The following is a 22,122-nucleotide window of genomic DNA, read 5'->3' as shown; positions in this document are numbered from 1 at the left end:
AATTTATAAACTGCTATAGGCAGGTTTCTGTTCATTGAAGACTTTAAGTTTGAATCATCATAAATGGCCAACATTTAAGAGCTAATAACATTTTGCCCCCAGTGCTTGTGAGTAAGGACTATGGATATTTTTAGCTCCATTTTACAGATGAAGAAACAAAAGTGCAGAAAGGTTAAATGATTTGTTTGTAGTCTCAGAATAAGCACATGACAGAAACTAAATTTGCATCAGAAGGTCATTTTTCCTCCCAAACCAACACTAATACCACTTCACCACATTGTTCCTTTAGTAAATTATTACCAGATATCAAAACTTACTATGATATCAGAATGAGCAACTATTAAGAGTTAACTAATGCAATGGTTTTAAAAACTCATACATATACATACACACATGCATATGTAAACACATCCACACTGAGAGACATATGTCTACATGCACATGTTTTCATGTAGATATGTATATTATGTATGCATGCATACATGCCCATAAGTTGCAGGTGCTTGTTTAGAAAACAAGAGAGGATAAACAGATCTATGCAAAGTGGAAGACATAGACCAGCACTTATCAATGGGAGGCAAAATCTTTGTTCTCTAAGCCCACATATTACAGAACTGTTTGCGCCCAATATTAACAAGCAATTAGATGACCTCTTTTCTCCAAGGTCCTAATGTGTTCCATGTTTTACATTAAAGGACAAGATCTTTCCATAAATCATTTCTGTCAGGGAGTTAACAAAATCACTTTAAAAAAAAACACAACAAAATAAAGTGATGAATTAATTTCCCGAAACATAATAAATCTAATCTCATCATCTGCGGTGGCCATCTGTTTCTTAGATGCAAATCTTTCTTCATCATCTACTGCCTGATAGCGTTCTCAAAATTAAATTAGCTTCAACAGCCCTGATTTCTGATCCTCTGTCACTGAAGGATTCTCCCAACATATTCAGGACAAGGAGAAAAAAGGCACTGAAGACACTGAGGCCTCCATGTGGGCAAGTGGTTGTGGTCAGCTTGTCTGTCTTGTCTAAGGCCAGTGGAAGAAGTTCTAATTGAGAAGACTAAGATGGCTAGAGATATAGTTAGAATAGTGAAAAAAATAGAAGCTCCTATCAATATCCTTTATTGTCCTCTAGAGAAAGGGGGCCTAACTATCCTGAAAGGTATTTCATTACCATCTGACTTCTTTCAAAGTTTCAAAAAATCCACAATAAATGGATTAAATGGAGGAGGGGCTGTTGGGAAATAACTAAAATATGTCATACAAGGCAAAAAACAACATTGCCGGGTCCCATTCAACAATACGTTGGTAAGCTGATGATAGAATTCAAAGAATCCCAATGAATAGGAGAATGCATATATCTCTGCTCAAAAAAGCAAGGCTTTATGGCACAATAGACTATCTGAAGATAATGTTGTCTGTCTTGATCTTATTCTATTTTTACAATTTAACAATTCATACTTATATAGCCCTTGAGCTTTGCAAAATACTTTACTTAAATATTTGATCTTCTATCTTCTAAAATCTTATTTGATCATATGCATGCATATTTTTGTATTTGTTTGTATATGTGTGTAAGTATATATTATATATGTATATATGTGTGTGTGTGTGTGTGTGTATGCACCCACACACACATACATAGACACATCCCAAAAACCTTTCCCCCATCCCCAATTCTTTTTTGCGTAACATCTGAAATTGTTTCTTCTTCCCTAGCTGCCTAGCTGTCACCAGTAAATGATGAAAATATATAGGATATTAAAAGGACAGCCCTTATTCTTTTTCCTCATTCATGCTGTTCAGAAGAGACCTCAATATTCAGGAAACTTGTGGAGTCATTTCTTTTTGATAACAGTTACTGTAGGACTATGTCACTTCAGAAGTGTTGCTGCCTTGACTTTAGAAAAAAGAAATTGAGAGCCATCTGAAGACTTCTTAGAAAATACCAAGTATAAACAAGGAGAAATGTGTGTGTGTGTGTGTGTGTGTGTGTGTGTGTGTGTGTGTGTGTGTGTGTGTGTGTGTGTGTGTGTGTGGAGGGGGAAGAGTATAAGGGAGTATAGAGGTTTGCTAGGGAAAACCAGGTAGCAGTTTGAAAGCTATGAAACCTGAACAGTTTAGATAAGAGGCACCTGTCTGAGAGGTCAAAGGCAAGGATGGCAAGAGAAACTCAAAGAGATGTTCCCTAGAAAGTTTCAAAAGAGTCAGGTACAGGAATTAAACACAATAGCTTCAAAGGCTCCATGCTCTGAAAACTAAGATACCTATAACAGAGGAAGGTTTTTAACAAGAAACAGAGCCAATCCCAAGTAGATCCAAACCCATCCTCCCTTAAACAGATTCCTGCTCTATGATTCCAGGTTCAGACAAGTATGAAAGAAGTAACTGAATATTGTTGGAACTTTTAAATACATGTATAGAAATAACCTGACTTTTTGAAATAGCTTAGAGAATATGAAAATTTAATGTCTTTGAGAGCAGTTCAAGTTTGGTTCAGGTCAATAAGAACCATAAATAGTTGTCATCTAATGATTATGTACTCTTGAAAATGGGTTATTTGTCTGAGCCTGGATCCCTGAGGACAGCTGTCCACATTGCAAATGCCATCAATAACTGGCACTAAGTGACAGCCTTCTTTATAGCCAAGAGACAAAATCCAAAGATAGAAGAGGTCATTGAGCCTGAACTCTTCTCTCTGAACTCTTATACTCCTAGAGGACTGAAAAAATGCAGTTCATAAGTAGGTCATGCAGAAATGCCTGAAAATAATAATGGTAGGGGAATTTGGGGGAGGGGAGAAAGTCAACCAACAGGAGGAGATCTGAAAAGCAAAGGGAAGCAAAAAAGAACACCAAGAAACAGAATATTGTAGAGTTATGCTTGTCCAGCAGTGTTAACCCAGTCATTATTTACTATTTATTTATACTATCAGCTGGGTAGCATCTAATCTATTAAGGAGTTGTCAAGTATATTAATACCCACTAATATTCTGGGTCACTAATATTTGGGTCAAAAGGTACATCGTTAGTCATATCTCATGTGAATTTAATGGTGGAGAAGTTAGATACATTTTCAAATGGAACCAGCATGGTCAGAGAATGGGATGATCTCATAGTTAATACAACATTCTTATTTAGAAAGAATCAATGAGGATGCTGTCTGGATTAACTGCATTCAGAGAATTAGAAAAACAGAATCAAACTGAACAAAATAATTTTTTGATCATGATTTAGAAGATGCTAATGGTTTCTGAAGTATCCTGGGGTCATCATTAGAAGCAGCAATTAGCTATTTAATTAATTTTTATGTGCTGCACATATGTGAAACTGTAGATTAATTTGGGCATCTTGTCTTATGGAATGGCAGGTCAAATGCTTCTTTTGGAAAACTACAAATGAAAATGATCTCTCATTTATTTTCTAGTTTAATAGAATCACGAGATAGAGTCAATATGGCCCAGTGGGAAGAATATTATGAATTTATAGTCAGAAAAAAATCTGAGTTCAAATCCTACCTTTGTATGTATGAGCTGTATGACCCTGGGAAAAAACTTTAAGTTCTCTGAGACTGTTTCTTCATCTGAAAAATAAGAGTTGGAAGAAGTAGTTTCTAGGGTCCTTGCCAGGTCTAGATCTAGGATTCTGTGCTCCTGAAAATGATTCTAGAACCCTCCCAGGGCTGCTGTTAGGATCAAATAAGATGATGGATGCTTCATACCCTACAAAATTTAAATCACTAAATCAGTAAAGCCAATATGAAATTACAATACTCAAATCGGGAAGGGTTACAAATAAATATATGTTCATTTAATAAATATTGATTAAATACCTTTGATATAAAGCTTAAGCAATGGGTTCAGACAAAGGTAAAAACCTTCAAGGAACTTGTTATCTCCATAACTGGAAGAAATAAGATATGTACAAAGAAACATGTTGTAGATGAGTTCATCAAAAATTTCACTTAGAGAATACATCAGACAAAGATGAAAGCAAAATCATATTTACCTGGGAAGATCAAAGGAAGTTTCCCTGGAAACCAGATTGGAAGACCTTATCAACAGCATAAGATTTGGATATTAGACCAAATGGGTTGTCTTGAAGTCAGAGCGCAAATGGTTCCAGTTGACACTAGTCAACTTTTCTTCCACAAACAAATTATTTCCTAGTTCCCTAATCAACAGGGTGGGGGTGGGGAAACATGGCAATGCAGCTATGTTGTCTTTTTTTTTTCTTTTTTTAAAATTTGACTCCCTTGTGTTCATCAGACAAACTGGTACAGGTTTTTGACATCCTGTTTAATTACAACACTGAGGAGGATTACACGCCAAGGAAAGTGAGAAACAGGATAACTGAATCTTCAGTCGGAAGATATATGGAACTGGAAAGTTTTCCTCTCCTGCCTACCCCCTTCCCCAATCATTTATCCCCATTTTCATTTATGTTGTATATGTTTGAACACTCATTTGTTAGCTTTCTCAGTAGACCATAAGCCTCTTGAAGGTAAGGGATTTTCATTTTTGTCTCTGTATCCCAGTACCTTACCACAGTGAATGGCACATCAAAGACAACAAGTGTTTAATTAACTGATTTTTTCCCCCCATACCAAACACTTTCAAGAGAAATCCCCTTTCTGGAAACAACCCCAGCAGATGCTTTCATTAAGTGGTAGCATTTTTTGGTCTACAAATGTTCCTTCTACCTCTACCTTTTCCATAAATAAAATATATGCAGAAGTTTCTGCAACATGAGCTAGGAACTGCTAGGAACACAGGAAATGATGACCTCTTATTCACCTGGTCTGAACATTCAGCCTTGGGGAAGTGATGGGATCTGAGTAGTTGTGATTGTGGTGGAGTTAAAAGGCACTTTAGTAATTGTAATGTATTTTTTGATATATAATACCAGGCAAAACCTGCCCATCTGGGAAATATGTACTTGCCAAGAAGGAATGTAAAGGAATATAGTGTAGAAAAAACAATGTTATGAGCCCACTAAAACAATAAAGCATTTGAAGACATTTTAACAAAAATTTAAAATGAAAGCATTAGGACAATATGGTCTATCTTTGATAAAAATTATTGTGCAAATAAATGAGGGAGAGTGGGTAAGTAGAGGTAACTTTCTCCAGTTGTACTTTGAGATTGTTTTTCAAAGAATATTTTAATATTTTAAATATTTTAAAAGAGAAATCTTTAAACTTTCCTGGTCTGTGGTCTCCCTCAGTAAATGAATGAACGAATGAAATATTAAGTGATTTCTGAAAAGTCCTATGCAAATTGCTAGAGCTAGTCAGAAAAGACAGCTCTAACTCTCAAGGGGGTCACATCCTAATTGGGGTGTATGGAAAGGAATAATGGTATGGAAGATATTAGCAGTGAATTAGATGTAAAGATGCCATAGTTCTAGCAGTTAAGCAGAATGTAAATGTTTTGCAATATTGTCAAAGACCCTGAGAAATACCTGTTATGCTGTTTTCCACAAATTTGGAGGATCAGCAACATGGTGATTTTTTTTTTTTTAGTTTTTGCAAGGCAATGGGGTTAAGTGGCTTGCCCAAGGCCACACAGCTAAGTAATTATTAAGCATCTGAGGTCGGATTTGAACTCAGGTACTCCTGACTCTAGGGCCAGTGCTCTATCCACTGCATCACCTAGCCACCCCCAACATGGTGCTTTTTAAAAAATAAAATATCATAGTCAATTCTTCATTTGTACTAATGTAATAGTCATTTGTTAAGTATCTACTATATGTAAGGTATTAGTTTAGGCACTGGGACTCCAAAGACAGAATTTTTGTTGATCCTTCAAAGAGGACAATGACACCATGAGGGTGATGACTTGCTCACAGATTGGATTTGAGGGGTACCTATGCATCTCTCGTTGATATTGACAGTAATATTGTTAGAGGAAAAACCTGTATACTGTCCAGGGGACCCTCAGAAATGACATCTTTAAAATTGTTGTGCTGATTCATGATGCTTCTACTACTTTCTACCTGCTTCTTAGTCATTTATTCATTCAATTACTGCTTCAGTGCTATGTGCAATAACTTTTCCTTAGACAAAAAAGATTGAAAAGATAATTAAGATACAACCCCTATACTCCACTACTACCCTGTTGAGGGTCTTCTCTAGAAAAATTTCAAAATCTAGACCATGGAAAGCAATGGCCAGGACCCCAAATCAGAATAAAATACTGCTACCTGAGGAGAAGGAGGCCTGGGAAAGGGAGGGAAGCCTATCAACTGCAATGGCCTTATGGTCAACACAAATGGTATGTAATGGTTTCGATAAGGGATGGCTTATATTTATTAAGTACCTACTGAAGTGCTTACACTCTGCTTAGTGCTGGAGGCATTGTGGAAATATGAAAATTGTTTCAATAAGATATCTGCCCAAAATGAGTAGCCTATCTTTAAAGGGATTTGGAGAAGAAGACATTTTGAGGCCAACTCAGAAGAAGCAAGCCATCCTATTGGAGGCAGCTTCTGGCTCCATAATTTTTGACTCTATAAGTAAGGGGCTCTTTTGTTGCCAAACTGGTTGCCCTAAGATACAGTTAGAAAAATGAGCCATCTGGGCTGATAATACCTTCACTTATCAAAGGTGACTCTCTTGAAAAGCAAACTGTCAGTCATTTGGAAGATTATTCTAAGTGTCAGGAATAGAGATAAACTATGAGTGGATTTCAGGGGTTAAAAAAATATATAACTTCTGAAAAGGCTATGTGTAATGTTTCTGAAACTCCAGTCTAAGGTCACTGCATAGGAGCTTATTTGACATTATTTGGTGAATAACTGTCAGTACTTTTGATGTATGAGCCTAATATTTATTCATCCTCATTGCTTTTCTGCCACTGGCGACATCTGTTGAAAGAGAGAACTTAGGTAAGCCATCTGTATTTAGTGAAGTAGTCAGGTCACGTCTGGCACCCTAGTTCTCTAAGTGAGGCTACTTAACTACCTTCACTTCAATCTGTGATCTCAAACATAAGAACTCAAGGAAAGAGGTTCTAGTAGAAACAGATATTCAAAGCCACTGAGAATGTCCTGGAGACCCATTCAGGAGACAGAGCTGAAAGTGCATTCAGGCTGACAATTAGGAAAACTTGATTCAGCATAACACTGAATGTGACTGAATATTCTAAACCTTCTTATCAAGGGATCAGAGATGCAGCCCGTCTGATCTTCACATTATTTCTCCAATAGAACTTCTGATCTCTCATCTCTGTCTATCACTACCATGGCATTCTGCAATGCCTGAACATAATTCCATCTTTAGTGGCAGTTAGGTGTCACAGGGAGAGAGTACTGGCCCTCAAGTCAGGAGGACCTGAGTTGAAATTCAGCCTCAGACACTTGATACTAACTCTGCGACCCTGGGCAAGTCATTTAACCCTGACTGCTTTGCATTCAGGGTCACCTCCAGTGATCCTGATTCATATCTGGTCACTGGACCAAGATAATGCTAGAGGCGGAATCGAGGCTGGTGACTTAGCACAGTATCCCCTCACTCAAATCCAATGCATGTTCATGTCACATGGTCTTCTTCCAGAAAAAAGGACAAACAACACTTCCATCTTTCAGCTTCATAGAATCTCTCTCCCTTTCAAGACTTAGCTCAAGTAACTTTCTTTTAGAAGTCTTTCCTGATCCTCTTCCCCTACTCTCCTAGTACCCATTCTCCTAAACTAACTTGATTTGACCTACTTTGCATTTATTTACATTTATTCTGACTATATTGATACATGTACTTGTCTCTGCTGTCAGAATGTAAGATTTTTGGAGTAGAGTTTGTTTAATTGTTTTATCCCTAGTAAAGTCAGAGTCTGATAAATAGAAGGTATAAATGCTTGCTTATTAATGAGGGATATAAGAGGTCTAAGTATAAATAGATACATTGATTAAAATAATAGTAGCTTGGAACTAGGAAAAAAAAAGAACTTTCTCCAAGTTTCAAACACATGAGCCTTTTAACCATAAACAAGATTGGAGAAACTTAAGGAGACAACAAACAACTCGGCTCTTAGAAGAGACTCTAGCTTTGGTCCAATTAGGCTTCATTCCCTTGCTCCATTTAGGTGACTCTTGTATAATGCTAAATTTGTGTCACAAATATCCCAAAGACCACATAATGCTGACTGTTATCTTATCTGAACCATAGCCACTGTCCCTCTATAGAACTGCAGGTAATGACTGAACAGTCTATATAAGGTATGTTTTTATTGTGACTGACTTTTGTCCCTGAGGAATTTCAATCCAGTTCCCAGGGGAGATATAAACACAACCACTTATTCTCACCCTGAGTATGTCTTCAATAAAACAGTGTGTATCAATTTGCTAGAAGATTAGGTCCTCCCAACAGGCTCCTGGAAAGTTGCCAGGGAGGGTTATTTCAGTGTCTGGGTTGGAGATATTATGTTGTCATATAGTTAAGATAATTTGTCCAAAAAGTTATTCTTCTAAATCACCATATTTGGAACTTAACTTGAATACCAAAAATTTATTTGGAGCACCTATCTTGCAGTGCCCTGTCCCTTCCCTCAATATTTTTGCAAGAAAGAAAGATGGTAACAAAGAGAATTTAAAACAAACCCTAACACCTGTTCTCTCTGGAAACTGTTGCTAATTTATTTTCCCAATTATTCACTGATGCTTATCTTCAAAGAATAAAAACTTATGAATCTAGATTCTGGTTCTGATTGCCCAAATGAGATGACAGACCTCTAAAAGGGGTTCATTGGTGGTCACTTCTGGCTGCCTCTCTTGGGGGATTATCCAGAATTAACATCATTCTCTGCTAAGTAAGTATGGCAGCTGTATCAGCAATAAACCAGTGAAGTTTTATAGCAATCTGAAAGTCTATACATTTATTTCTCAATATTTGGAAATACCTACTTTGCACACATATATATCTTTCTCTGAATTTAATATAATTGATCTTGAAATTCATATCTCTAAGCAACTAGGTATTACTTCTCAACAATAGGTGTGGGGGCTGAATTAATCCAGGGAATATTTGTAGCTGATAGCTGTGCTGAATAAATTCATATTAGTTCTTAATCACATCACTTTTAAATTCACTGATTGACACTCCTACTCTATCCATTATAGCCCAATCCATGTGGAAAAGGTGAAATGAGAGCCATAAATAGGGGAAAATATCTAAGTTTCAATTACATTAATTTCAGAAGATTAGCTTCTAAGAAAAGAAAGCTAATTCAATCACTGTAGATTTTTAAATGAAGTGTTAGCATCAAAAAAAAAATCAGTTCTCATTTCAGATTTCAGTGAGGGAGAGTAACAGCATTCCAGAAGTACAGATTATTCACTTCTATTGTTTTTTGCACATGTTTTATACTGATTTTTATAGGTTCCCTTTTCACAGCATTTTGAAGTTATTTTCTCATAGACTAATAGACATACTTGAAATTCAAGTTTGTCAAAACACACACACAAACAACTCAGAAAAATTAAAAGTCCTTAAAATGGGATGGACCGCATGCTTTAAGAATTCCAAATGCTTTTCTAATTGAAAAAAAGAGAACATTAAGATCACAGGATCATAGACTTGGAAGAAACCTTAGAGATCATCTAATCTTATCTTACACATAAATAAACTCAGGTTTATGGAAGTTACTTATTTGCCCAAGATCAGGCAGTTAATAAGTAACAAGAATGGGAATTAGACCCAAATTTGATCCTTCAAACCAGATGATTTCAATTTCTGTTCAGACATTCAAAAAAATCTCTACTCTCAAGGATCTTACATTCTGACATCAGAGATTATGTGATTATCTAAATCAGAAAACTGATTTAAATAAAAACAGAATAGACTGTATTGATGAAGCAAGTAAAGGCGGGTAGGGTAGGGAGAGGAGAAATTAAAAGGTTAAAGTTGGTAGGGATGGATATTTGAGAGTCAAAGAAGATTGTTCCTCTTACATGAAGGTGATGCTTATAGATTTGCCTTGAGCCAAACAAGCCCTTGAACTGCTTTCCTAGGTTGGCTTATGAATTACTTCCAATTCATTGAACTATGATTAAGAGATTAGTCGGCGACCAAAGAAGAAAGGAAGACTGGTGGGGTAGTTTTATTTTACATTTGTAAAAAGAAATGATGAATTAGCTCTGGGCTGACCAAATATCTTCTAAACAGGAGGGTTTTGAATTACATCATACTTACTGTATGTTTTTTAAAAAAATTTCCCTTTAACTGGGAGAGGGGTTATGAATAAACCTAGACTTTGGGGGAAAAAGTTGTCTCCTCTGAACAGAGTTAGAAGCAACCTCAGTAACCTGCTAGTTCAACCTATATTTAACCACCAATACTCTACAACACCGCACATACTGAAATAATTAAGCAAAAAGAGCAGTATGATGTAGAAGAAAAAGTGACACACTAGCTGATTTCAATGAATTCACAAATACAGGAAAAATATACACAACCAACATATAAAATATGGATCGATCCCCTTTTTTAGGTAGGAAAAGACTTCATAAACACTGACCGCTACTCCATCTCAATCCTCATTAAGAGAATGGATTGGACAATTCACTTTAATAAACATTTATTAAGAGCCTATATGTGCTAAGCCCCAGGGATTTAAAAAAAGGCAAAACACAGTCCCAGCCCTCAAGGAGCTCACGATTTAATGGGGAACACACGTGGCAAACAAATCTATATAAAACAAGCTATATACAGGATAAATAGGAAATCATTAAACGAGGGAAAGCATTGGAATTAAGAGGGGTTAAGGAAAGTTTCCTGTAAAAGGCAATCTTTTAGCTGGAATTTAAAGGAAGACAGGGAGGTGTACAAAACAGAATTATCTTGTGCTACCTCTCACATTGCACTAAAATCATGGGAATCCATTCTTCAAATATGGTTTTCTAGTTTAGCACTTCAAATATCTCCTAAAATGAATTGGGTAGGTTGCTTGCATCACACTTCAGTAAACCTAGATGGCCTGCTGAGATAAGAGTATTAGGAGTGCATATTTACTAGAGCAGCGAGACATGTAGAAACCAGAAGATAGTCCACACAGAAAGACAAACCAGAGAAGAACTCTCTTCAGAGGGTGAATTCCTAATTAACTCACAAATCTGCCTGAAGATGAGTTTACCTTCCTACTTAACAATGTAGGATAGACACTAGTCACAGTGGTCTGTGGACTTGAAATTCTGCTATTTCTATGCATGTGAATATGTGTAAAAATATGAATATATTGTGTGTTATTGCACACACGCGCACACACACACACACACACACAAAGGGTTTGCCTGGGTGTGTATCTCACTAAAGAAATCTACATCTGGGCAAAGCCTTTGCATATAGAGGGAAAAGCACATCAACCTGTGGTCTCATTCAGAGTAGTAACAAATTCAGTCATAATGATGGGATTTCGGCTCAACATGCAAAATAAGCTGGGTGTGAGGGAAGAGAGGTTTATTTGAGGAGAGCCCTGGGAAACTGGAACCAATAGGAACTTAGAACTAAAGCCCTTTGGGGCTGGGGGAGCTGGTTATTGCTATTTTAATTTCAGAAGTTATTTCTCAAATTTCACCAACTGGGTTCCAGCAGAGTTTTGTCCATGGGATTGAAGGACCCTAAATTGGAGGAAAAGTCATTGGATCAATTAATAAAACTGATGGTCTGAAAGGGGGATCTGCACTAACCACCTTTATGGTACAAATGGGGAAAACAAGGTCCAAGATACTATGCCAAGATTACACAGAAAAGGCAGTGATAGGAAACAAGGTTCTCTGACTATAATAATATAGTACTTTCTTCACTTGCCCTGAAACCTCTCCTATTGGCTTTGGAGGATTTTGCTGTTTCAGGAAAATGTCAAAATATATCACAACCAAGGTTATTACACTGGAACCATAGTCACATAAAGACATATCAGATAGGTCAATGTACAGAGTGAACCTCACCATGTTACAAACCTTGTTGGGTTCTTCTTTTTAAGAAATTAGGCATCCCCTTTTGCAAGTCCTACTTACATTTCTATAACCTTCTTATTGCTGCTTTCCAGGATAACCACTTGCAATTTTTTACCAAACTCAAGATAGGAAATCAGGTCTCAGATGTTGTCATTTGTCAATTCTTTTTTTTTGCAAGGCAGTAGGATTAAGTGACTTACCCAAGGTCACACAGCTAATTAATTATTACCTGTCTGAGACCAGATTTGAATTGACATCCTCCTGACTCCAGGACAGGTGTTCTATCCACTGTGCCACCTAGCTACCCCTTGTCAATTCTTTAACAAAAAATTTTTGTAGGAAAAAAAAAAGAGAAAATGAGCCTCACCAAAACTGCTACTGTTTGGAATCACCCATGGTCATGGTAGGCAGCTTCCATGAGGATACAGCTTTAAACACAGTGAAACCTCCTCGTGGGAAGGAAACCTTTTCAACACTGACTGCCTGCAGTCAAGGGCTGGGATGGGGGAAGTTGTATGGAACCCCAGGTATACTCTGGGCTCTGCACCTGTGGGCAGTAAAAACGTCTCCCTTGAATTACATCACTGTATTTGTTTTAGGCTCTAGGAGATCAGAAAACCAGAGGAGGAGAGATTCCAGGTCATAGTCAGATCAGATTAACCTCTTGTCACTCTGTTGTTTCTGTAATGGTTAACCTGAGGAAAGCTCACACACCTTTCTGGCTTCATTCATGTGCTATGGAGCTGAGATGGGGTCTGTGCTGAAGAATGTATCAGATATGACTTGTGTAAAGCTCCAGGGATCAACCTTCAGGGAAGAAGGAAGAAAAAAAGCATGACAATTCTGTCAGTCTTTCCTCCTCCATGTGGAGGACCTATGAACAATAGGTCTGTGTGGTTATAAAGGATGAGGGGCAAAAATCATCCCCTTGGGATGAAGGCTACAATGGCCATGGTGAGGACTGATGTTCAGTTCATGGAACCTTTGTACTGAGCTAGCAATGTTCCTGGCACACATTTGGCAAGTTGTCATCCAACCTCTCTCAAGGGGAACAAAAACCAAACCTGAGGTTATAGCTGGCAGATTTCCAAAGGCGAACAGATCTTGTTTAGTAGACACTAGTCAGTAGTTTGGGTTCCATGACCGTGGATGAATTAAGATGGCCTCCCTGTACACCATTGTTTAAAGAAGATTAAACCTGACTGTTGTCTTGATCTTGCAAAATCTATTGTAAATCATTATGCCAGATATTTGGTCAAAGTTTGCAAATGCACTTGAACTCAGCCTCAAGAAAAGTCAGTAACTAAAGGAAAAGTTGAGAGTTTGCAAGATGCCCAAAAAGAGGGATTTAGGGAATTTGCATTAATTTTTTTTCAGGCTTCTCCCAGCTCAGATTTTGTGCCAAAAAGGGCGGGGGGGAGAAAATCTAGTTGATAATTCAAAACAATGTGGAAAACACTGACGCAGTTTGGCACCAACTTGTTCTCCACTCATTTAATGGACTTATGTCATGTCTCTCCAACAAGACTGTAAGCTCTCTGAGGCTAGGGATTGCCCTCACTTCTGACTTCCTACTTCATTTGTCTCTATACACCTATCACAGCGTCCCCTTCCCAGTTATCTCTCTGACATACTTGTCGCTCCATTGAATGTTTTCCAAGGCTCCTTTGGTCCAACTTAATTTTTACTTATGATTTTTTATTAATTTTTTTATACTTTGAAAAAACAGAGGACTCAGGGGAGTCTCTACAAACAGCAGTGGTGTCAGATTGTCTAAAGTTTAAAATAGTACTGCCTAGCATCTTTGACAAAGGCTTTGGAAAGTTCAAGGGTGCTTCTTGTAGCCTTGTTATTTCAGTTGTGAATAACTCTTTATGAACCTATTTGGGGTTTTCTTGATAAAGATACTGGAGAGGTTAATTGACCATTTTCTTCTCCAACTCATTTTACAGATGAGGAAATAGAGGCAAATAGCATTAAATTTCCTACCCAATTTAACTCTTGAACTCTCATCAACCAATCTTAGAAATTATTGCACTCATAATATGAAATAGTAGCATACAAGAAAGGGGTCTGGATTTTGATAAAAATTTCAAATTCTGGTTGAGTTTCTTTGTACCTATGATCTTGGGCAAATCACTTCTTTGGGCCTCAATTTTCTTTATCTGTAAAATAAGGGAGTTGGACTAGATCAATCAACAGATACTTATTAAATGACATTTATGGATCTGGAGCAGGAATGTTGTGAGTTCAAATACAATTTCAAGCACTATGTGACCTTGGGAAGTCACTTAATCTATATTTGCTTAATCTAGTGAAGAAGGAAATGGCAAACCATTCCAGTATCTTTGCCAAGAAAACCTCATGGATAGTATGGCTCACAAGGTCACAAAGAGTTGGGAATAATTGACAAGAAATGTGATAGGCACTGGGGCTTGGGCAATAAGGATACCTGTATGAAGAAGGAAATAATCACTACTCTCAATGAACACTTACATTTTAATGAAGGATTTGCTTTAGAAGCACTTGGAAGCTTAGTGAATAGAGCACTGAAACTAAAAATCAGAAAGACCTGAGTTCGAGTTTGACCTCAGACACTTAAATGTAGTTAATAATAGCACTTACTTCCCAGGGTTGTTGAAAGGACCAATTGAGATAATATTAGCAAAGGAAATCTTAGACTGATATATAACTCTTACCATTTGTTTTCCACTTCTTCCTCCTTAATATTACTATTATTTTATTTCTACTCTCCCTATGGTATTGATAGAATAACCCGTATCATTTGACAATTAAATATATATTCTTTTGTATTGTTCCTTAATCATTTGCTTAGTCCTATCTCTTCACCCATCCAATTAACTTCTTCAGTAAACTTCATCTATCCCCTCCATAACACTAAGTGCATAAATATTCAATAAACATAAATTTATAGACTGATTTTTAAAAATAACAATCAAAACACAAAAGAGCTTCTCTTTATTAACCTCCTTCAAAGTTCTTTTTTTCCCAGAACACAGCAGAACTGGAAGGCTAAACTTCTTTCATAACTTTTACTTAGTGGTCTTATATAGCACAGTTAAAAAGAGATTTTATAGAGCATGAGGTACAAACCTTTTTATTTTACAGTAAAGGAAAAATGTAGCCAGGAGAGATCGAATTACTTGCCCAAGGTCACACAGCTGATAAATGACAGTAGTATTTAAAGCTAAGTTCTTTTCTAACTCCAAATCTAGCACTATTTCTACAACATCATACACTATTTTCACAATTTCTCTCTTGATGTAGGGCAGACAAGGAGGAAGAGGAAGAGTAGAGTCAACCATCTAAATTTCTTTTTATCAGTCTATCTCAGTAGGAAAAGCAAAAAAAAAAAATCAGGTTCCTTTATTCCATGCAAAGATATAGATGATGGGAATGAACAAAACAGCCATAAGTTATATAACAGAAGCACTGAATAAAATGCATCTTCATTACACTGGAGCTTGAGATGATGTCTGCTAATAATTTCCCACTTGACAACAAACTTTCACTTCCAACAATAGAAGCAATCAGACCTGAATTTTGAAATATTTCCTTTAAAATACCACGTGCATTTTCAGTGTGTTCATTTGTATGTGTCAGTATGTTGAATCCTTTAATAAAGAAACACCCTAGGAACCAAAAGCAAGTAGATAGCTAAATAATAAATAGCCAGCTTGCAGCTACCTATACATTATTTTCTGAAAAGCCTGGTCTCCATGAAAGCACAGGGGTTGAGAATGAAGATTGTCTTTTCTTCTACTCACATGCCACGAAGCATCTGGCTATTCCCATGGATGACCTGAGATGGTTCAGTTTGGCTCACTTGCCTCATAGTCCATGCTCTTTATTAGCAACTGTCAGACATTATTTTGTGGGAAGGAATATTACTGGTTTGATTAGTGTTTAGAAAAAAAAACAATTGCAGCACTAAATTTAGTTCATTTAATTTGAAAATATTAACTCATTGCTATCTTAGGAAATATCAACTTACTCTTAAATGTTGCTCCCATGTCCTAGAGGCAATACATGAATGAAAAGTAATATACTCTATTCTGCTTTTTTCAGTTTCAAATTTCACCAAAACAAGTTTTCCAGAAAAAAAATAACAAAACACTGGGTAATAGGATATAGAAGGATTATATCACCTATTTAGTTCAATGAAAACAAGCAAATCTTAAATACCTACTATGTCAAAGGTATTATGTTATGCTCTAAGGATGTACAGAACAAAAAATAATGATTTGTCTCTTCTCTAAAAAGCAGAAAGCAGCCAGCATCTCCAGCTGCCATGACGGGGACTTGGAGATCTTCCCCTTCTCACCTTCAGCCCACCAATAGGGAGTTAGAATAAGGACCAACACCATCTGCCCTTGGACCATTGACCTTTCCTCAACCCAATCCCTATAGGTACCACCTGGTAAAGGATACTCACTTTCAACTAGATGCTGATTTCCACAGCCCCACCTATGGAGTAGGCATCTGCAAACCCCACTCCACAGTGACCTTTGAATCTGCTCTATCATTATTCCCCAAGGTCTTCTGGATTTTCCATCTGCCCTCCAGAATTGAAGCATTACTTGGTTTTTCCATCTGCCATGAACTAACCATGAACGGGGGTTCCCCTTTATGAGTTTTCTCCTCCAATTATAATGTGAGCTCCTCAGCAGTCATAGCTTTCATTTTTCTATTTGTATCCCCAAGACCTTAGCACAATGTTTGGCAAGCACATTTATTAAGTGCCTACTTTATGCAAAGTGCATAGAGAGGCCATAATAAATACATTTCCATTTCAAAATAGAGCTTTAAGGATAGAATGATATTTTCTAGCCATGGGGATAAGAAAAACTCTCATTGAGGACATGGAATCACTTTCATCCTTCAACAGATGAAGATGTGGATAGAGTCCATTCTTTCCATAAGGATCTATGTCTGATTTTCTATGATATATGACTTTTCTAATAATGACTTTCTCACTCTTCTTATATCAGTTTGCCAAAATGCACTATTATAAATGCACTATTATTATTCCAGTCAATTGTCTGGAAACTGAAGTTTGAAAATTCTTCACAGTTCAATGTTACTAGATCCCCAGAAAGGTCTTCTGAAACTGGTCCATGTATGTCAATAGTATTTATTAAATATTTATATAATTGGCATGGAAAGGGACATAAGAAATTTTTGAGGGCTCTCATTTCTATGGAGTTTGCAAACCAGTTTTGATGCTGAGATATACAGGCAGCAAAGTGTGCATGACATATAGAAGCAAATGAGTAGTACTGGCTCTGGCCAAGGATGATGAAGGACAAGCACATTATGGGGAGAAAAGGATGAAATGTGAGTAGACACAGCATAAGATATAAAAAATGAATTCAGAGGACATTGAAAAGAAAAGTCTTTCTAGGTTCCATTAGAATTCATTGGGGAAAAATGTTGATTGGATGATGTCTTTCTCCAAAGAGGGAGCCACATGATCATGTATGTTAGGAGCTTTGAAAATCTTAAAACATACTATAAATGTCAACTATTATTATTACTTCTAGGGTTCTTGTAGGGTTTTTATAGGGTTCTAATTTATTTGCTAAGTAGAAACATAATCCCGTTCTACCTCTTAACCCTCACATAGATATATGGAAGGACCAGTTTTTCACAGTATTATTTGCACAATTTCTAACACATTCTCATTAATATATTGAATGAATCCACCCCCACCCCCCCGTACTGCTTTACCACTAACTGCTGTAGGTCTGGTGCTTGCCTCCTAACTTTCCCACCCCCAACCCTGCCTTCCAGCCAGTTCAATCCTATTCTTGCAAAAAAAAAAAATTAGCAGCCCAGTACACCTGCAACAAATCTGGGTCAAAAATAAAATCTTTGGGGGAAAATGGCTACAGAAAGAATAGTTCCTAAGGAGTCAACCCCATTTTGACATGTGGGCTCATGTTTTCAGGGCCCACCATGGAGTACTTTGGACCATGTGATAGGTTTGGCTTCACATCTTCTGGATAGTTGGTGTTATGTGACAAAAACCAGAAACTAAAAAAATGAATTTTCAGTAACTCCACACAAAAACAATTGCATATGTATCATAGTAGGTACAACTTGGTTGCCAAAGGGACCAATTACAATTCTATTAACACAAAAATAACTAGACATAGATGTTTTAAAATAACATCTAAATTTAATGTTTTAAATACTGGTTTCCTTCTTCTTACTCCCCCTTCCCCCCAAATAATTGTTGTGGTTGAAAGCTTTGTTATATTTTTTTGGTTTCAAATCTGAAAGATATTTAAAGACTGTAATAGTCTGTTACAGAAAACAAAAATTTGTGTGGGGAATGTTCTTGTGAATTTTAAGTTGGTTTTTTCCTACTCTTGAGATTCTTGGAAGTGTAAGGAAAAATATTATTCCAGCACTTGGAGGACAGAAAAATTCATCCCTTGTATAGTTGGTGAACATCAGTAAAACAGTCTGGAAGGTACTGAAGAAAGGGACTGATTTCCCCTAAAGAAGGCAGCATGGCCTCCTGCCAAGAACTGATCATGAACATTTAGTCAAAAACCAATTTAAAAAATTAAGCTAATCTACAAAAGTTTGGAGTGACAAAAGCTCAATTTACAAATCATAATCTTGAGACTTTCAGGACCGACCACCCTACCCATGCCTTTTGGAAGACAACAACGTGACTGGAAAAGTATACCAAGAGAAAATCTGGAGACCTTTGACATGCTGACCCCTTTTAATCAGCTTCTTAGGCCAGCTGTGAGCCAGACCCTAGACTGAGGTCTTGATGGATGGTCCTCATGGGAAGGGGCAAAGGTCAGATGTACATACTCTCATCATGTCATTATTTTCAATTATTCTTCATGTAACTTCTCCCTCTTTCAGGAAGACTCTGGTTGGAGTCTTCTTGGGTAGGATGGAGAAATGAACTTATCCAAACTCTCTTTTCTCCTTCCTTCAGTTAAAGTCTAATCCTTGAGCTCATACCTGACTAGAAGTGAAAGAAATATGGTAATTCCAGGAACCCATGATACATACACATAGAGTCTTAACCCTCAGCAGCAAAGCTGGTCTACAAGCTCTGTTGGGTGAGGAGTGCACCTCTACCTCCCAAGAGAGAGTGAATTTGAAGAGAAAGAGAGGAAGGAGGAAGAAGCAGCGGTGTTTTTATTTCTTTTGAATTTACAGTCCTTACTGCACTCCCACTGCAATTTCTAAGAGGATCTAAACTGCTCCCAGATAACTCTTCAAAACTTCCCTTCCAAGATTTTTCCCTTTCTTTTCATCTTGCCAGAGCTCAAAAGATCTAGGACTGTAACCTTGCAGGGAGTAAAAATTTTAATAACTATCCAAGTTTAATGTTTCTGCTTTACCTCTAGTCCAAGAAGACTTGGTTATTAAGAGCCTAACAGGTGCTTTTAACCCTATGTATTCCCCTCAAATCCCAAGATACCTCCATTCCCTTATTGAGGCTTTTTTATAATAGGAGGAAAATGTATTTGCCTTTTCATTTCAGTCCCATCATGAAGTATAAAATGCTTTAGGAAGACATATGCCAAATGAATAGACTATATTTGTCATCTAATTAGGATTTGCTTTATTTTGATCCAGTCATCCTTAAAAGAAAAGGCTCATGAGGCAAAAGCTTTAGTTCCCAAATTTGCCTGGAACAATGAAGTTCCAAAGTTTCAAGTTAGAAAGACTTAGCATTTATCCAGACATTGCAGTTAGAAAAGTCTGAGTTCCCACCTCTTACCCTGAGCTCTATTCTGTGATGGTTATTCATGCACAACAGATTTCTGTGGAGAACTGCCTATGAACTCCTTCATAATGAGGGTCACCAAAGTTTCCAGTTCCAGAAAGGGCCTTCCCAAAAGTCTGTTAAGGGTCCAAAGTAAATTCTTCCAACTTCTTATTTAAAAAGCTCCGTGGTCTCTTTCCATGCGAGCATCAGTGGATTTGATCATTTTGCAATTAACCTGAATCCTCCCTTTGAGAAATGATGGTGTCTGATTATGGAGCAGGAACTCCTTTCTTTTTTTGATGAGCAGGCAGGTGTGCAAACTTTATAAATGACTTTGCCTATGTGTATCAAGTCTGTAAATTTTTTCTCCTGCCTCTTCTTTCAAAAGATGGCAGCATTTGTGGGATTTTCATGTAAGAACCCCAGTAATTCATTCAAAAAGGACAAAGGCAGGAAAAAATCTTTAGGATCAAAGACAGACACCTCCCCACCCCCAAAGAACTCACACTCAGCTTGGTGGAGAACTCCCTCCACAGGCAAAATTACAGGCAAAAGGGGGAGTCCTTTACACGGAAATCCTTCCTATATCATACCTGTCTGAGTTATACAAAGGGAAGGGAATCACCACTATAAAATTGCCCTTTTCTTTCCTGGGAATTCAGGGTCCTAGGCATGGCAAAACTTCCTCTCTGAATGCACCATCCTTAAATGATGTCGAAACCGTCTTTGTAAAGAAGTTTAAAAGCCCCGCCTGATGCTCTAAGGATTCTGGGAAAGGATTAAGGCACTGGCGTCCTCACACAATCCTTCATGTTCTCTGTTTCACGCCAGCAAAACTGCCTATAGATGAACACTGTCAGTTTTCTAAAACTTTTCTTAGTTCCTTTTCAATCAACTTAAACAGAATTCCTCTTCAGTGAAAAAATCCCCAAGATGACAACCAAAATAGTATAAAATATTTTCTTTGAAAAACATGATTTATCAAAAAAAAGTTAAGAACTATTAGGCAATACATCCCTAGTTAAGGAAACAAAAATAGCATCTCCTCAGAAACACCTCAAAATATAAACCTGCTAATAATTTGGGTTCCAGCTTCATCTTTCAGAGCCCCCAACCATGCTGATCTGCCAATAGATAGAGATAGAAGAACTGAAGCCTAAGTTCATTTATTTCAGGATCTTGAAAAAGTTATAGACTTTCTATTTGGAACCAAGAGTAACTTCTATTGCCTCTGTGGGATGGAGTAATGGAATATTATTTTAAGCTCACGTTCTTAAGATCCAAGTACCTCAAAGTGGACTGGTTGTTTTCTTTTTTTGGGGGGGGGTTGTTTTGGTTTTTGGGAAGCATCAATCATGAGAATCAGGACAGAAGAGAAGCTGTCTCATGTCAGGGTTCTTTTCGCTCTCAGACAAGGTGAACAGTAAACAGAAATCAAAGTCAACGTGTATAGTAATTTTCAAATGTACAGAAGGATGAACTGAATGAGATCAAGTTAGAACTGGATTCAGTTGATAATACATGAGCCTACTTGAAGAAAACAGACCTCAGCACCTGCCAGCTACACAAAACAGAAAATGTTAGGTTTGGAGAGGACCTGAGAGATCATTTAGCCTAATCCCTTCCCTTAGACACACACACACACACACACACACACACACACACACACACACACTCTCTCTCTCTCTCTCTCTCTCTCTCTCTCTCTCTCTCTCTCTCTACACCTAAGAGTTTCATGGATGAAACTCTTATTTTTATTTTTGTTTACTCTATGAACAATACAAATTCTAGAGGCAAAAGAACTTTAGGAATTTCCTTCCTTAGAGAAATCTCCTAATGAAAAAGTCCCCCATGTAATCTGAAATCCTTACCAGTTTCATGGTGATGTTATTCTGTTCCCAGCGCCACAACATCACATTCATCTTATTTCCTCCAGGCAAGAAAGGGAAAGAAATGAAAGCACCTGCCGGAGGAGGAGGAGGAGGAGGAGGAGGAGGAGGAGGAGGAGGAGGAGGAGGAGGAGGAGGAGGAGGAGGAGGAGGAGGAGGAGGAGGAGGAGGAGGAGGAGGAGGAGGAGGAGGAGGAGGAGGAGGAGGAGGTGGAGGGAGGACCAAGGGCCAGGAATGCTACCGCTCCATCTCACTCATTGTAATCCAGGTATCGGTGGGACAGCTCCCCCCCACTCCTGGTTAGGCCAGCTCATTTTTCGGGCAGATTCTGACAGCCAGATTTCTTCAGGAAAGAAGGGAAAGCACATTGGGTGGCTCTTTGCTTTAGATCTCCCTCCCTCTCCCTCCCAAGGCCAAATCAAACAACTCCTGAAAAGCAGTTCTGGGAGGAGGCAGCTGGGGCTCCAGAGGCAGAGAGCTCAGGACTAGCTACATCTCCCCTCCCCTCTCCCCT

At 37.7% G+C, this 22,122-nt stretch overlaps 1 protein-coding gene across 7 annotated transcripts in view; it reads right to left on the bottom strand.

Moving 5' to 3' along the window:
* The window catches only part of NAV2 (neuron navigator 2), a 436,581-nt gene that overhangs the window by 335,163 nt on the left and 79,296 nt on the right, over nucleotides 1–22,122 (bottom strand). The window contains exon 1 of one of the 7 annotated variants that reach the window (XM_074230366.1): nucleotides 21,591–21,775. The exons of the other annotated variants lie outside the window; for them this stretch is intronic. Within the exon in view, the coding sequence (XP_074086467.1) occupies nucleotides 21,591–21,641 (51 nt within the window). The 5' untranslated portion in view covers nucleotides 21,642–21,775. Of the gene's footprint in view, nucleotides 1–21,590; nucleotides 21,776–22,122 lie in introns of those variants that run through there. 7 annotated transcript variants of the gene reach the window in all.

The sequence above is a fragment of the Macrotis lagotis genome, chromosome 3 (genome assembly GCF_037893015.1).
Source record: "Macrotis lagotis isolate mMagLag1 chromosome 3, bilby.v1.9.chrom.fasta, whole genome shotgun sequence".
Lineage (NCBI taxonomy): Eukaryota > Metazoa > Chordata > Mammalia > Peramelemorphia > Peramelidae > Macrotis > Macrotis lagotis.
Note: the sequence above shows the minus strand (reverse complement) of the source record. Positions and strands in the feature narration are given on the sequence as shown.